Source organism: Suncus etruscus, chromosome 9, assembly GCF_024139225.1.
Source record: "Suncus etruscus isolate mSunEtr1 chromosome 9, mSunEtr1.pri.cur, whole genome shotgun sequence".
In the NCBI taxonomy this organism is placed as follows: Eukaryota; Metazoa; Chordata; class Mammalia; order Eulipotyphla; family Soricidae; genus Suncus; species Suncus etruscus.
This window is the reverse complement of record NC_064856.1, coordinates 40,628,573-40,644,545: the sequence shown is the minus strand read 5'-3', so window position 1 is coordinate 40,644,545 and position 15,973 is coordinate 40,628,573. Positions and strand designations below refer to the sequence as shown.

Here is a 15,973-nt window from a genome sequence, read left to right as displayed (position 1 = left end):
TAGTTCAAAGTACATAGAAAAAATGAAATATTTTCCTTGAAACTGATTTAGATGACTTGGTTGTTTGACTCTAACAACAGAGAAAATAGAAGTAAAAATCTAAAAATGAAAATGTAAAAATGGGATGAAACTAAGTGAAAGCATTTCTTCAAAACAAAGAAAATCTGCCATTAATGAAAAGACATACAACTGAATATGATTGATTTTCACACATTATATAAAGAATCATAAACTGCAATATAAGAACTAAACTGATTAAAATCTGAAGAATATTTAATCTCTTCCCCAAGAAGAGCAAAGATAGTTAGTATAAAAGTAAAAAAATATTCACCATCTTTTTAAATTAGGGAACTGTAGATGGAAACAATGGAATATACACTATTAGTATCTTTCTCAATCATTTTGAAATAAAGCATTTGTCAGAACTCTCTTGCTAATATAAGGAAAACTTTGAGAGTAACAACTATGCACACTACTGGTAATCTTTACATTAAATCACTTAGTTCTCACAAAGATACGAGGTGCTATAGGCTTTAGTTTCATATATAAATTGATACACAAAGAGTAAAAAAATAAGCTGAAATTAGTAGGACTAGCAAGTGATAGAGCCTGGTTTCAAATTTAAATCTAATTTTCCTCTTTCTTGCATTTGCAGGTGGATCATCAGTATAATTCATTCATATATGCAAACTATTCAGATTATAGTATGTTCCAGACACTATTTTAGGCAAATTGCACATGGACATGACTATGTGTATCTAGTATATATTTAGGAATAATATAAATGTTAACATATTAAATAATCATCTAAAATACAAATATCGATAAGCAAAACTTTTATTTATTTATATAAAATTTGTTAAAGCAAATTATAGAGAAATTGCATAAAATTTATTAAAATTATAAATATGTGAAAGGAGAGAGAAGTATGTGTTCAAAGAGAACAAAGGCCTCTAAAAGGAGACATAGACAAGCAAATAAGACGCATGTGCAAGCAAGAATATAGGCTTGAACAGTAAACAATAAGTTGCTTTAAGTGAGGTGGAAAATGACAACTTTTCTGAGGAGGTGACATTTGAGCAAATATTAAAGTAATGAGAATAATAAGTTATGAAGAAAATCTGAGAAGTTATTATAGGTAAGTTGAATGCCACATATTAAATGTTTGAGGTTGAAAAGTTGACTCTTATGATATGATGAAAAGTTCATTGTAGTTGTAGTGAAATGCAAAGTTGGTGGTGAGGCTATTACATTTGAAAAAAAATTAGGGTTCTTACTTAAGTCTGATAGGTGATGATGATTATCATATCTTGGAAGATTTTAAGGATAAAAAGTAACATGATTTGGTTTAGATTTTAAAATATAATTACTCTGGCTCATTTAAGGCAAGTGGGTAAAAGTAGAATCATTGGTAGTGGGATGATACTAATTTGGACTAAGGTTCAACAGAGCAGGTTCTAAAGTATAATTGATTTTAATAAAAATTTCATGGTAGTACCAACAGGACTTTCTCTGAATGCCCCCAAAAAGGAATAATTAAATCAGTAATTAATCATGATTGTTAGATAATTTGAAGGGGACACGAATAAGAGAATGATAAGAACAATTATTTAAGATGAGGACTATTAGAGTTTAGCAGTTTTGACTTTGAGGGTAAGAAGTCCAGGGATTCTGTTAATAACATTTTAAGCTTAAGGAACTTTTGCTAGTCAGCAAAGATATCCCTGGCAGTTAGTAACTATAATATTTGGAATGTGGGATAGATGGCAGAATTTCATATTTTGCAATTATTAGAAATGGCATTTATAACCGTGGGTCTGGTAAGATCAATAAGTAAATAAGTAGAGATTAAGAAGTTTGTGCACTAGGCTTCTCTGCTTTAGCTCTCACTATTCAGGGGCTAACAGTGAGACTGAGAAGGACACCAAAAATTCAATGAATAAAACTGAGCATGTTTCTGGTTTGGAAACATCTGAAGTTAACCTTTGAAGAAGGAGGCAGTGTCACCTACATCACTGCAGCTAAGAAGTCAGGAATGAGAACTGATAATTGATTAGGAATAATGAAACTTGTGACATCGGTAGAAAAACTCAGGACTTTTGTATGAGGCAAAAACATAAACCATTAAAAATTTAAGACAAGGCAATAAAATTAAATTAATGAAAACAACATTTCCTAGATATTGATAAAGCAAAATAGGATATACAGTGACTCAGAAGAACTCTGTCAGGAGATATGTTTTTTTTTATTGTTTAGCTTTAAGTTTTGAGATATTGCATTGATGGAGTTTAAAAAATCTTTGAGTAGGAATATTATCATAAGTTTTTAAGATAGTGAGGAATAAATGTTGTAAAGCTTATGATGCTTTGGGGGATTGTGTGGGATATATTTGATATTATTGCCAAATTAGAAACATGGAATGGAACATAGAGACAGGGTTATGAGATGTCCTGAAAAAACATAAAGCAAATATATCTTAGAACCCATACTGGAGCCTCAAATGATTAAACTACCACTGAATGTTTTGCCTGATAATAGATCTAGTTTGAAATTATATTTTGACCAAATCATCCAAAATAACATAATGGTGTTGCATTCAAAATATTCCAGATGACCAGCATTTCAAATGTTGGATATTAACCAACACAAATAAACTTAGAAAAACATTTGCACTACTGTGTTCACTGCACTACTAATCACAACAGGAAAACTAGTGAGCACATCTTGGAAATAGTCCAAGAACAGATAAGTGTGCAAGTGTATAAAAACAGATGAGGGCACAAATAAATTTAGGTATAGTAAGACAGAGTGATAGTAAGGGAGCATGTTACTATCGCAACTAGGACACACCCTAGTTGTTTCCTCGAGTAAGCCAGAAGTTCAGAGCCAGAAGTAAGATGTGAGCCCCCCTGGCTGTTGTCCACAGCAAATAGAATATAAAAAGTATATAATGTTTATATATTGAAATACTACACAATTAGAAGGTGAAATGCAATTCACAGCTACCTTAATGGAACTAGATGCTAGCATGCTGTCAGAAGAATAGACATAGGTAGGAAACAATCTTCCTGACACATGGGGAAAAAAGAAATGCTGAGGAAATAATAAATGGCAAAAGTGCAAAAAAAATGCTGAGAGTGAGCTTATAGTACTAAGCTTATTAAGAAGGTGGGTGGCAGGGTATGCTGTGACATTAGAGGAATATGTGGCAATCTAGTGGTTTGTATGGTATTGGTATATAGTAGGCGTGAAACTTTAGTATTACCAGTATTTTAAATCTTGATACCAAATACAAATTGAAAGAAAAAATATATTTGAGTGTGGGGTACATGCAGGGAGAAAATTTGGCTTCACACATGTGAGATCTGTGCAGTCAAACTGCCATTTTTAAACAAGAGCTTCACATTTTCATCTTGTACTGTGCCCACAATTATATAGCCAGTCCTAAAGAGAAGATTAGTCATCACAAAGGAGAAATGTGTTATTTTTCTTTCTCATCTGGGTTAATTTTCCAGAAGCTTCACTTTTCTTCATTTAGCATATCATTAAAATGTTATTAAAGTTCATAATGGAAGTTCTTAAGAGATCATCCATCAAACACTTAATTTTCAGTGTAAGTTTCCTTTTAAAACAGCTCACACTCAATAAAAATTAAGCTGAAAGTGAGACAGTCTCTGACAGGAAAATGAGTAATCAGCAAACTTAAGAGAATATAAAATTACATATATTCTAACACCTAAATTAATAATATTTACATTTTATTTCTTTTTATAAATGTATTAAAGATTCTCTATGGAAAGCTTAAGAAATAAATGTAAAGATAAAGAGAAAAAAATCTAAAAAGGATCCCTCCCTTCCCTCTCTCCCTCCCTTCCCTCCCTCCCTTCCCTCCCTCCCTCCCTCCCTTCCCTCCCTCCCTCCCTCCCTCCCTCCTTCCTTCCTTCCTTCCTTCCTTCCTTCCTTCCTTCCTTCCTTCCTTCCTTCCTTCCTGCCTTCCTTCCTTCCTTCCCTCCCTTCCCTCCATCCTCTCCCTCCCTTCCCTCCCTTCCCTCCCTCCCCTCCTTTCTCTCCATCTCTCCCTCCCTCCCCTCCCTCCCCTCCCTCCTTCCCCTCCTTTCCCTCCTTCCCCTCCCCTCCCTCCTTCCCTCCCTTCCTTCCCTCCTTCCCCTCCCTTCCCTCCCTTCCCTCCCTTCCTTCCCTCCTTCCCCTCCCTTCCCTCCCTTCCCTCCCTTCATTCCCTCCCTCCCTCCCTCCCTCCCTCCCTCCCTTCCTCCCTCCCTCCCTCCCTCCCTCCCTCCCTCCCTCCCTCCCTCCTCCTTCCTTCCTTCCTTCCTTCCTTCCTTCCTTCCTTCCTTCCTTCCTTCCTTCCTTCCTTCCTTCCTTCCTTCCTTCCTTCCTTTTCTTTCTTTTTTTGTTTTTGGCTGGCGGTGCTCAGGGATTACTCTAAGCTATCTGCTCAGAAATAGCTCCTGGCAGGCACTGGGGACTGTATGCAACGCTGGGATTCGAACCAACCACCTTAGGTCCTTGATCGACTGTTTGTAAGGCAAACATCACTGTGCTATCTCTCCGGTCCCTCTTCTTTCTTTCTTTCTTTCTTTCTTTCTTTCTTTCTTTCTTTCTTTCTTTCTTTCTTTCTTTCTTTCTTTCTTTCTTTCTTTCTTTCTTTCTTTCTTTCTTTCTTTCTTTCTTTCTTTTTTCTCTTTCTTTCTTTCTTTCTTTCTTTCTTTCTTTCTTTCTTTCTTTCTTTCTTCCTTCCTTCCTTCCTTCCTTCCTTCCTTCCTTCCTTCCTTCTTTCTTTCTTTCTTTCTTTCTTTCTTTCTTTCTTTCTTTCTTTCTTTCTTTCTTTCTTTCTTTCTTTCTTTCTTTCTTTCTTTCTTTCTTTCTTTCTTTCTCTCTCTCTCTCTTTCTTTGTCTCTCTTTCTTTCTCTCTCTCTCTTTCTTTTCTTTCTTTCTTTCTTTCTTTCTTTCTTTCTTTCTTTCTTTCTTTCTTTCTTTCTTTCTTTCTTTCTTTCTTTCTTTCTTTCTTTCTTTCTTCATATTTATACATCTATCTATTGTTTTTGGCCACAATCATCTAAATTCAATAATGGCTTAATTCTGGCTCTGTGTTGAGAGAACATCCCTGTTGTGGTCAGCAAACTGTATGTGGTGCCAAGTCTACTACATACAAGTTAAGAACGTTACCTGTAGAGTATATCTGTGGCCCTAGCATTGGTTTTAAAAACTAACAGTTTTATAAATTAAAAATACAATATAATGAAGTGCTGATAACCATATTAAAATTACACACACAAATACTTGTATCCAAGAGTATAAAAATATTAATAAAACAATAGAAATATTACTGCTCACTAAATGTTCAGTCTTTCCAATAAATTTATCTAAACCTGTATTCTAATATCTACCAAAGATTCTGATAATTTGGTTGTCTTGAATTCATGCCCTTTAAAATGCAGACTGTGGAATCAACAAATGGGGCTTTGGATCATTGCTTTTTTCCTTACCCTCTCCAGTGTAATTTCTTCAAATTCATATTCAATTTCTGTTCCATTGACCTGTCAGTAGTAAAAAAAAAAGTGGTCAAAAGCATATTTAAGGTAAGGCAGTTGGATATTTAACAACATTTAAAGTATGTTTTATTCTATCTGTGAATAAAACAAAACTTCTTATATTTTTGATTGTATATATTCATCCAAAGAAAATTTAATACAACATATTTTAAACAATAGAAGTGAAACATCTCATAAAACATAGAAGATCATTGCATCCTTTAAAATCCTGTGCTGCAATGAAATATTATACAGCCATCAAGAGAGATGTAGTTATGAAAGTTTTCTATATGTGAATGTACATGTAATCTATCATGCTAAGTGAAATAAGTCAGAGGGAGAAAGATAGACACAGAATAGTCTCACTTCTTTATGGGTTTTAAGAAAAATTAATGACATTATTGAAATAATGCCCAGAGACAATAGAGATGAGGGCTGGAAGGACTGGCACATGTTACAAAGAGTGGTGATTTCAGTTAGGGAATACACTAACAACAATCATGGCAATCTTAATGAGAGAGAGAAGTAGAACGCATGTCTTGAATACAGGTAAGGGTTAGGAAGGAGGGAGGGGGGCACTGGTGATGGGAATGTTGCACTGGTGAAGGGGGGATATTCTGTTTATGACTGAAATACAACTACAATCATGCTTGTAATCACGGTGCTTAAATAAAGATTTTATAAAAAAATAAAAAAATTCTTGTGCTATTTGTTTAAAGAGACAATATCAAAAATATACATTGAGTTTATCTACAAATGTAATTTAGTAATAATATGAGGATCACAAAGACTATATAATTCATTGTATCTTATTAATTTACATGAAATATTACAAAAATAGTAATAATTGGGTAGCACAACCATATATCATTTTTGCTGAAAATAGCAATAAAATTATTATCTGATAAGCCATATAAATAATGTATTTTTCTTACTAACTCAAATTCAGGCAAGACATTCCTATTTTTCTCTTGTTAAATTTATTGCCAAGGCCTGGACTATGTAATCATAGCAATGTACTTCTGTAACAATAATATAAGTATCTAGAATATGTTTAAAATTCTTAGAGAGTAACTTGTGAACCATCCAACCAATGCTTTAATTGATTGGACAAACAAAGATTAGTTTTCAATAAGAATATAGAATATGCCTTATATTTCAATAAATTTCATGCAGTTCTATGAAGAGCTGCTTTAACATAATACAGCTAGAATCAATTACCCATTTTATATGGTTTAATTTGTTAGAAAAAACATTTTTGAAAACTTTTAAATTGGCTTTATATTTTTCTTCTATGTCTTGGTGACATTATTAACAATAAAATTGGTCAAAAAGTCCCATTTTATTTTTTATGTTGTACCGTATTAGGCAATGGTCACTAGTTATTTCTGGTTTTGTGCTCAGGAATCATTTCTCACAGGGCTCAGAGGACTATGGATTGCCATAGATTGAATTTGGGTCCTCTGAATGAAAGACAAACACCCTTAATACTACAATCATAGAGTACTATTACTCTGACTCCAGAAAGTTTACTTTTTAATTAAAATCTTTTTAAATTTAAACTTTATTTTCATAAAATGTTAAGTTCAGTTTTAAATTTTTCTTTGTCTCTGGGCCACACTTGTTAGATTTCTAGTCTTTTTCCTCCCTCCTGGTAGTGCTCAGGAAATCATAAGCAGTGCTGGGGATAGAAACTACTAAGTCAGCAGGTGAAAGGAATGAACCTACAACCTCTACTATTTTATTCTTTAGAAGAATTTTTGATAGTTCTTATAGAGGGTGAGTTTTGTGCATGCAAGGACCATTTATCCTCATTAAATAAGAGAAAACAGGGCCCAGGAAAATTAATGACTGATCTAGGTCATTAATTCGTATGATTTTTGATAAATATTTAAATTTTTAAAACTTTATTGATTTAGGTACTGCATTTTATAGTACTTTTAACGACAGTTCCCTATGTACATGAATCCAACACCACAGCCATTACCACAGTGAAACCAAACCATCTCTTCCTTCAAGGTCCCAAAGTCCACTCTCCCACTTTTCAACCTCATCTCACTTTACATATCCAAATTCAGTTCTGTGGATCCATTTTCTACTTGTGTATCAAATTCTCCTTTGCTGTGTATTACATACTTCGTATTATGAAGTTCTAGGTGCAAAAGTGACCATATGTATCTGTCCCTTTACTTCTTCTAGTTTGGGGGAGTGGATCACACAAGGCAGAGCCCAGGGCTTACTCCTGACTCCACACTCAGAAATTGCTCCTGGCAGGTTCAGGGAACCATATGGGATGCTGGGATTCAAATCAATGACCTACTGCATGAAAGGCAAACGCCTTACCTCCATGCTATCTCTCCGGCCCCTGGCCCTTTACTTCTAATTGACTAGGCAACATGATAGCCTCATAATGTCACAAAAAATTACCCGAGTTATCCTTTATAAGGCATTTGATGTAGTATCATAAATTGAGAAAAATATAACTATAATTAATAAATATAAGCAATGATAATAAACTAATATGTGTCTACCAGCCACATTGTTTTATTTTTGTTTTAACTAAGTACATGAGTTAATTGGTGAATGTTTTACTGTTCTACAATATCAAAGAGTCCTAAACAAATTTGATTTTCTGGAGCAGCAATGTAATGACTATTAAAAGAACTTGATGATAGTAGAAAGATTTAGTAATTTTATAAACACTTTGCCCCTCACATGTAAAAGTGAAAAACAGTATTCAAACTTACTGTGTATGTGCTACTATATTAATTTTATTTTTGTTTTTTTAATTCTCTTAGTTGATCAAGAGAAGACATAAAGAACTGAATTAAGGTTTCATTGTACTTGGTATGGTTTTCTAATGCTATATTTTTCTTCCCTGTTTCTGTGTTTTTCTACAGTGAAGCCCTTCACATTTTTCAAGTACTATATAAAAATGAGAAAACACAATTTTAAAGGACTTCTGAGAATAAATATCTAAAGGCTCAGGGTAAAATGAATGCTATTAATAGGTCAACTTTACTGGCATCTATTGCATAATTTTACTTAAAATTTTGCTGAACATTCATAATAATATATACAGCCTCTCAGATCTTAGAAGTATTGTATATACATATCCTAATTGTTAATTGAAAGTTTTCTAGTCAGGTTAACTATTGAGGACTTATATTTATTTCATGGATATACTTTTTATTTGTCTTTGGACCATATCCAGTGATGCTGAGAGGTTACTCTGGCTCTGCACTCAGGAATCACTCAAGGAACTACATGAGAAGCTGAGGATCAATCAAGCCCAGGTCTGTTGTGTGCAAAGCAAGTGCCCTAACTTCTGTTCTATTGTTCCAGTACCATCTATCGATATTTTGATTCTAACTTAAAGCTTCTACCAACCCCATAAGATAAATCATTTTTTTAAATTGAAGAGTAGCCAGGATCTCATCATAAGAACGGAATCTCATATAGAATGGGATGTAGTATCGTTGGGAATACAATGCATTAAAAGAAAATATGCATTGTATTGCTAAAAGATTTAGTGGGATAGTAAAGGCTTAAACGATTTACAAACTTCTTTGGTAAATATCTTTGAAGTTAAGAATGGCATTTAAGAGCTGTGTTTCCTTTCTAATAAAAGTACACGAGTGGGATGTAACATTTGTAAAAATTAAATGACATTTTAAATTATATCTCAAAACAAGCAATATCAAATTTCCACTTGCGCAACACACAAACACAGATACACACAAACACATTTATTTAGAAAACAGATTTCTTTTCTGGTGGATTTGTTTTGAGGCCACACTCAGTGATGTACAAGATTTACCCTGGCTCTATACCTAATGTACCTAACAATCACTACTGATTTGTGGGGTGTTGGCACATGCAGTGCAGGCCTTGCCCACTGTACTATCTCCCTGAATGATAAACAGCTAAGATATAAACAGCAATTTCCTTTATCATCCTAGTATTGCACATTTCTCCTCAGAAATACCCTGACCCCAAAATGTTGTGAATGGCTTCCATTATAATCTGGGAGATTTATGAAATCTTGCTTGAAGCTGACTTCCTACTTTCACACTACCCCTAATTAGATTATCTATATATTAGTATATTATTATTTAACATATTACCTAACATATACCAATTAGGATGTTATCTAATATATTAAATATCATATATTAGATAAAGTAATTAAGGTTACTGTGAGACCATTACATCAAGCATTGTTCTGAATTCTATATTTAAGCACATGATGATATTTTTATATTCCTTTTTAAGTCTGAGTAGTTGCATGGATTACATTATCCAAATGGCTAAGAACCTCATTTTGTTTCTGCCCCAGCTTGAGGACTAGATATAGGAGAAACTAGGTAACTTTGTAAACATGAAGGGTCAAGAAAGTTAATGAAGCCTCCAAGTTTTAAGTAGTTTCTGTTTAGACACTTGATTTTTCTAAACCTAATGGTTCTATGGGGACAGCTTATTGATTTCTATCATGTGGAGACATCAGATTGTTGCCACATGTTGTCCTGCATTGTTTTGGGCATGTTTCCCAATCATTTATGTTAATCCTTCTCCCTCCTATTCATTTCACTCAGCATGATACTATCCATATATATCCATGCACCACACATTTTTGAAATTTAATAGGAAGTATAGGTTTCCTTTAAAATTTTAAGGATTTGAGGTCATATTCGGAGGTGTTCAGTGCTTAACCCTGGATATCTGCTCAGAAGAGATCAGAATGATCTCACAGGGTTATATAGGGTGTTGGGAATTGAATCTGAGCCAACCTGCATGCAAAATGTAAGCTTTGGCCCATTTTTGGCCAAAACCTGCAGTGCTCAGGGATTACTTTTGGTCTGTTCTCAAGAGTTAGTCTTGGTGTTGCTTGTGCCATACTGGGGATTGAATCCAGGTCTTCCACATGCAAGACATTGCCCTAGATACTCTCTCCAGTCCCATCCTTTAATATAATGATCTATTCAGCCTCAATCATTTTTTGCTTCTATATAGTATTGGAAACTCTGGAATAATCAATATTTGAACATTTTTTTGGAGGGACATTGGTGATATCTCCTCAAATTGCTTTGTCTTTGATATGATTCTGTTTTTCTTCAAAGATAGCAGTTGCCACAATGTTTTGATCATGATACAACATTTACCTACAACCCTATTCCAACCAATTTATAAGTTTTAAACAAAAATTTATTCTCAAATAGAAGACATACTTGAAATTTAATTACCATAAGTGCTTATAAATATATAATTTCTTTTTTACATTAACTTTGTGTCTCTAATAAGTACTTTAGTACAATAATTTTAGGCTTTATTACTTAATTTAAATAAATATCTGTTGTTTATTTTTAAGGAATGGTTAGGATCATTCTAGTCTCAATAAACTTTAAAGATAATAATCTCGCCTAATTGTAGCCATTATAGATTTCAGTCTTCTGACTTCACATATCTGTTAAGAAATTCCTCTTTTCTGCTACCTGAAATACAATTTCTATGAAAACTTTGGAAATCAAGATAGCATAGAAAAATGAAACAATTACACTAACTTACATGGGAAAAAATAGCACCCCAGAGACAAAAATAACACACTAATAATATCAAGTAACTTGCATAAAAATCACATTAGTATAAGTAGAAATAATAAAATAAATTCAAGCCTATATAAAGTCAATCACCCCAGGAAGGTGCATAGGGAACATTTTGCTACAACAAATGCTATTTCTAGAATAGACTTCTGGAAATACATTGAATGTTAATTTTCCTTTATTCCTATTGTCATATGCAGAGGACAGAAGAATCATTTTGTTTTATATGAAGAGGTACAGGTTAGTGAAGAAAAAACTAGGCTATAAGATCTGTACAGGTTTTTAATAAAAGCAAATGGTGCAAAAACAATTATTCTAAAAGCAGAGGATATCTGTGTACCCTTTGTAATTAATGTCCAAAATTCTATTACAAAGCCTATTACCCTAATATCATAGATTTAGATTCCTAAAACATTAGGGCCACGAGTAACCATTGAGCATCACCACTGTGTGGCCCAAAAACTAAAAATAAGAAGAAAATTATTTTTAATGTCTCAAATTTTTCAGATACAATATTAAGTATAAGCATAGTAAAAACACAAAGTGCCACATTGAGACATATTGTATTAGGGGATGTAAAAATATTTAGTCCACTGAAATCATTATTCTATTATTATAATCTCTATCCATAACTCATGTGTCATGTGTGATCATAAATCATAAAATTCTAATAATTCTACTATCTACATAATTTATTGTTAATTTTTCTGCTTAGAAAGATAAGTTTTAAACAAAAACACTTTTTCAGTGTGAAAGCTAAAGGCAATATGAATCCACTTTGCTCTTTGTTCTCATCAATTTCCATATTCTGAATGTAAGTTTGTTAAAATTAAAGGATGAATATCACTAAAGAGAAAGAATGAATAGTAGTATCTACATATGAATCAAGTGGAGTCTGCTGTTCAACGGCTAATCTTACTCCTTCATCACCTTTATCACAATCTCTCTCCTACTGCACTAGTAAACCAATTGTTAAGTATTGTGCTTTGTTATACTTTTTGCGCTATTTTCATACTCTGATTGTATGCAGTTCAATCTTCTAATTCTTTTCTCTTGTTGTTTCTATTGTAATGTCTATGCATGCTAGCTATTTCATAATATTGAAGGAACAAATCAATTCAACCATCTGTTAAAAGATTCTAAGATGTTATAGATCTTTAACAAAATCTTAGATTTAAAAAGTCCTACTCACTGTGGTGACTTTGTAAAGAAGTGAATGGCTTAGTTTCTCTCTAATCATTTTACTTCAGATCTCTCTGACTGTCTTTTTTTCTTCTAAATATAGGTACTCAGCAGCATTCAAAATCAATCAGTCAACAAATATTTATTGAATGCCTATCACCTCTTTCTTTGCTAGCTCATACAATTTCTTTTAATTTATTCTAAAAGCACATTATAATCTTCAGATTCAGAAAAGAGCCACAGTCACACCATTCTTCTAATTTATCTGCTACTCAATCATGATTACATAAATAATTGTTTTATTGCTGATTTGATAATTACCATTTTGACTTGCAAATTAAAAATAAAGTAAGATTAATATTTTGAGATAAGTATTAGTAAAATTTGTGCTACTTGGAAATACCTTTATCTGTTTTATAGAATTGTACCTGGGAGTGATTATTAACGCTGTATCTCCCTTTCCTTAATTTATATAATCTTAAATATATAGTTTAAGTTGTTTGTAAAATTATACCAATATTAATGTTAACTATTTACTCCTCATTGCAATCTGATACAGAAAAAATGACAATTATTCCAAATTCACAGAGGAAATATCACAATTTGATTAAATAATGCTTAGCTACAGAATGTGGGTATTTTATGCAAATTTTGATATTTTCATGCTGCATTTTAGAGCTACATACATCATATTATTCTGTACACATAAATTTCCTCTAAATTCCTACTTTATGAATAATCAAGATGTATCTAATACCAGTAGTCAACATGTACCCACTTATCTAACATACTTAGAAATATGGTAGCCTTCTGGCACTGGTTTTAAGAACTCATAGACTGGGTTGTAAATGTGGCTAAGTTGTAAAGAAAATTCCTCATATGTAGAAGGCCCTGTGTTCAATTTATGGGAATGCAAAAAAAAAAATGTCAAATTTCTCCTAACTTAGAATATTTCCTTCTGGGTTTTGTTTGTTTGTTTGTTTTTGGTTTTGGTTTTTGGGTCACACCCGGCAGTGCTCAGGGCCTACTCCTGGTTCTATGCTCAGAAATCGCCCCCGGGAGTCTCGGGGGACCATATGGGATGCCGGGATTCGAACCACCGTTCTTCTGCATGCAAGGCAAACACCTTACCGCTGCGCTATCTCTCCGGCCCCAGAATGTTGCCTTCTGAATAAGGTCGATTTTACTAATTTTACTGGAGTTCTATATACCAGATACGCTATTTAGTAATCTGTGTAAAAACATGACTACTCTCTTAATATCTTTCATTCTAATTAAAAGGAAAATATGTAAATAAATAAAATCATAATACACTATAGCACTAGCATGATTAATTCTATTAAAATAATTATTAATAAATTTATCTTCAATTGCTGATGTTTCTATGTAAAATAAGGAGCAAAATAACAGGATAGTTAAATCCTTATGATAGTAATTAATTTTATAATATCTCTCCATATATCTAGTCATATAAAAGAGGACAGATAAAGTAAGTTTCCATTTTCAGAGCATTGATTCAGATTTAATGGACTCTGGATGGTATTCGCCAATATTTTTCCCTTGTCATCATGATGAATTAATGAAGCTATCCTTTTGTTTGTGCTATGTGTCAAATCTGATGATAATCATTTCACCCAATTGGAATTTTTTGTTGTTGTTTTTTGGGGGCCACATGCGGCAGTGCTCAGGGTTATTCCTGGCTCTGTGCTCAGAAATCACTCCCGGCTCAGAGGACCATATGGGATGTCCGAGATCGAACTGGCTTTCGTCCTGGGTCAACCGTGTGCAAAGCAAATGCCCTACCACTGGGCTACTACTCCAGTCCCCCAATTGTAATGATTTTTGGTATTATTTTGGAGCCACGCCCAGTGATGTTCAGGGGTTATTCTTGTTTATGCACTCAGAAATTGCTCCTGGCTTGGGGAGACCATATAGGACGCCGGGGATCAAACCCAGATCTGCCCTGGGTCAGTCACATGCAAGGCGGCAAGGCCCTACCACTGTGCTATTGCTCCACCCCCTCCCCCATTTGGAATTTTTAAGGAATTTTTTCCTTGTTGTCTAATATTCCTGGTATTTTCATCAAGAAAATATGTTCAAATGAGGATGATTTCAGGAAAAAGGAATGGTAATTGCTTTACATTTCATTCTAAATTCAATAAATGCCATTTTTATGGTAAAGACCTTCAAACTATCTAAGTCTAGGGAACTATCATACTACCATGTGTATGCATATATATGTATATTATTGTTTTAAACAGAAACTAAAACATAAACAGAAAACTTAAGAACAAATGGCATGCATTTCTGAGAATTTTTAAAATTTTTTAAAATGTAACCACTACTGCCTGAAATCTTTGCAGTATGCAAAAAATTAAGCAAATTATATATTTTTGCATTTTTCCATATCAAGCAGGCTACAATTACCAATGATGGTTTTCTTGGAACATTATAAATCATTTAAATGCAGGGCCATGTAATCTTTAAAGCAGCACAATATGTAAAGTGATCTTTTGAGAACAAACTTGGACAAGGATTCAGTCATTAAAGTGGAGAAAGCTTTGCAAGGATCTTGAAAGAACTATAAGCTAAAACTGAAAATGGTACAAGATTAAGATGTACGCTTGAATGAAGCATATGAAAGAAAATTACTTGAATATGCTGACCCATCTAAAATCTAATTTTGAGAAGCCTAACAATTTAGAATACCTTTTGTACCTCTTAATTATGAACATTCTTTAAAAATAATAATGCATAATATTATCTCAAAGTATTCTCACATACATAGTTTTACTAGGGGAAGGTAAAAGTACAAAGAAGATAGCTTCTCCTAAGATAAGGCTTAGTCACTAAACCTTAGTGCATTGGGTACCTCGAAAAAGTTCTAGTGAAGGATCTGGGTTGAGCATTTGCATTCATTTTTTATTTCTGATTTATGTTTCTTTCTAAAACCTTGGTAATGTTAACAGATTCTCTGGAAAAAAATGTTTTTCCACTGATGTTGGAGTAAAAATATAAAATGACATTTCTATTTTATAAAAACTGGCTTCAAAATTGCAACCCCAAAAACCACAGCTCTGCCTAAAAGTCCTTTTTTTTTTTTTTTTTTTTTTTTTTTTGCATCTATTTCTCCAGCAGTGAAGTGCTGGCAAAGGCTTATTTATTTTTGCCAAAGTACACCCTGAAAAACTCATCTCACTAAGCCAAAAACACTGACTTACTAAAGGAAAAAAGAACAGTCTGTAACAAATTTTTTCATGGGCCTGCAAATAATCCTACACAATGCTCTTTCAACCAGTTTTGTGATTTGCCATTGATCTGTTTTATTTATTGTAAGAATGAAACAAGGAGTATTAGCAAAGCTTATTAACCAAAATAATTTATGTATAGCTTCACAAGTGTCTTGGATGTCTATAGAATTTAAAAAAATGTTGGAACAAAAGGTTGAAAGAGGGTATGCATTAATGTTGGACACAAAGAATAGTATGGTAATGTTTTACAGCTAAAGTAACTTTAAAAAAATCTTAGAAACTATTATTTAAGACACAATAGTTCCACAATTATTATAATAATGAAATGATACTAATATGCATGGTGGCAGAACATGTAATATGCATGGTATTCTGACTGGAGTAAAGA

General features: G+C 33.2%; 1 protein-coding gene across 15 annotated transcripts in view; it reads right to left on the bottom strand.

The window, feature by feature from the left end:
• DLG2 (discs large MAGUK scaffold protein 2) overlaps positions 1–15,973 on the bottom strand; it is a 2,242,830-nt gene that overhangs the window by 680,328 nt on the left and 1,546,529 nt on the right. For all 15 annotated transcript variants that reach the window (XM_049780036.1, XM_049780021.1, XM_049780023.1 and 12 more), the window contains one exon: positions 5,508–5,558. In XM_049780036.1, coding sequence (XP_049635993.1) covers positions 5,508–5,558 — 51 coding nt within the window. The remainder of the gene's footprint in view (positions 1–5,507; positions 5,559–15,973) is intronic.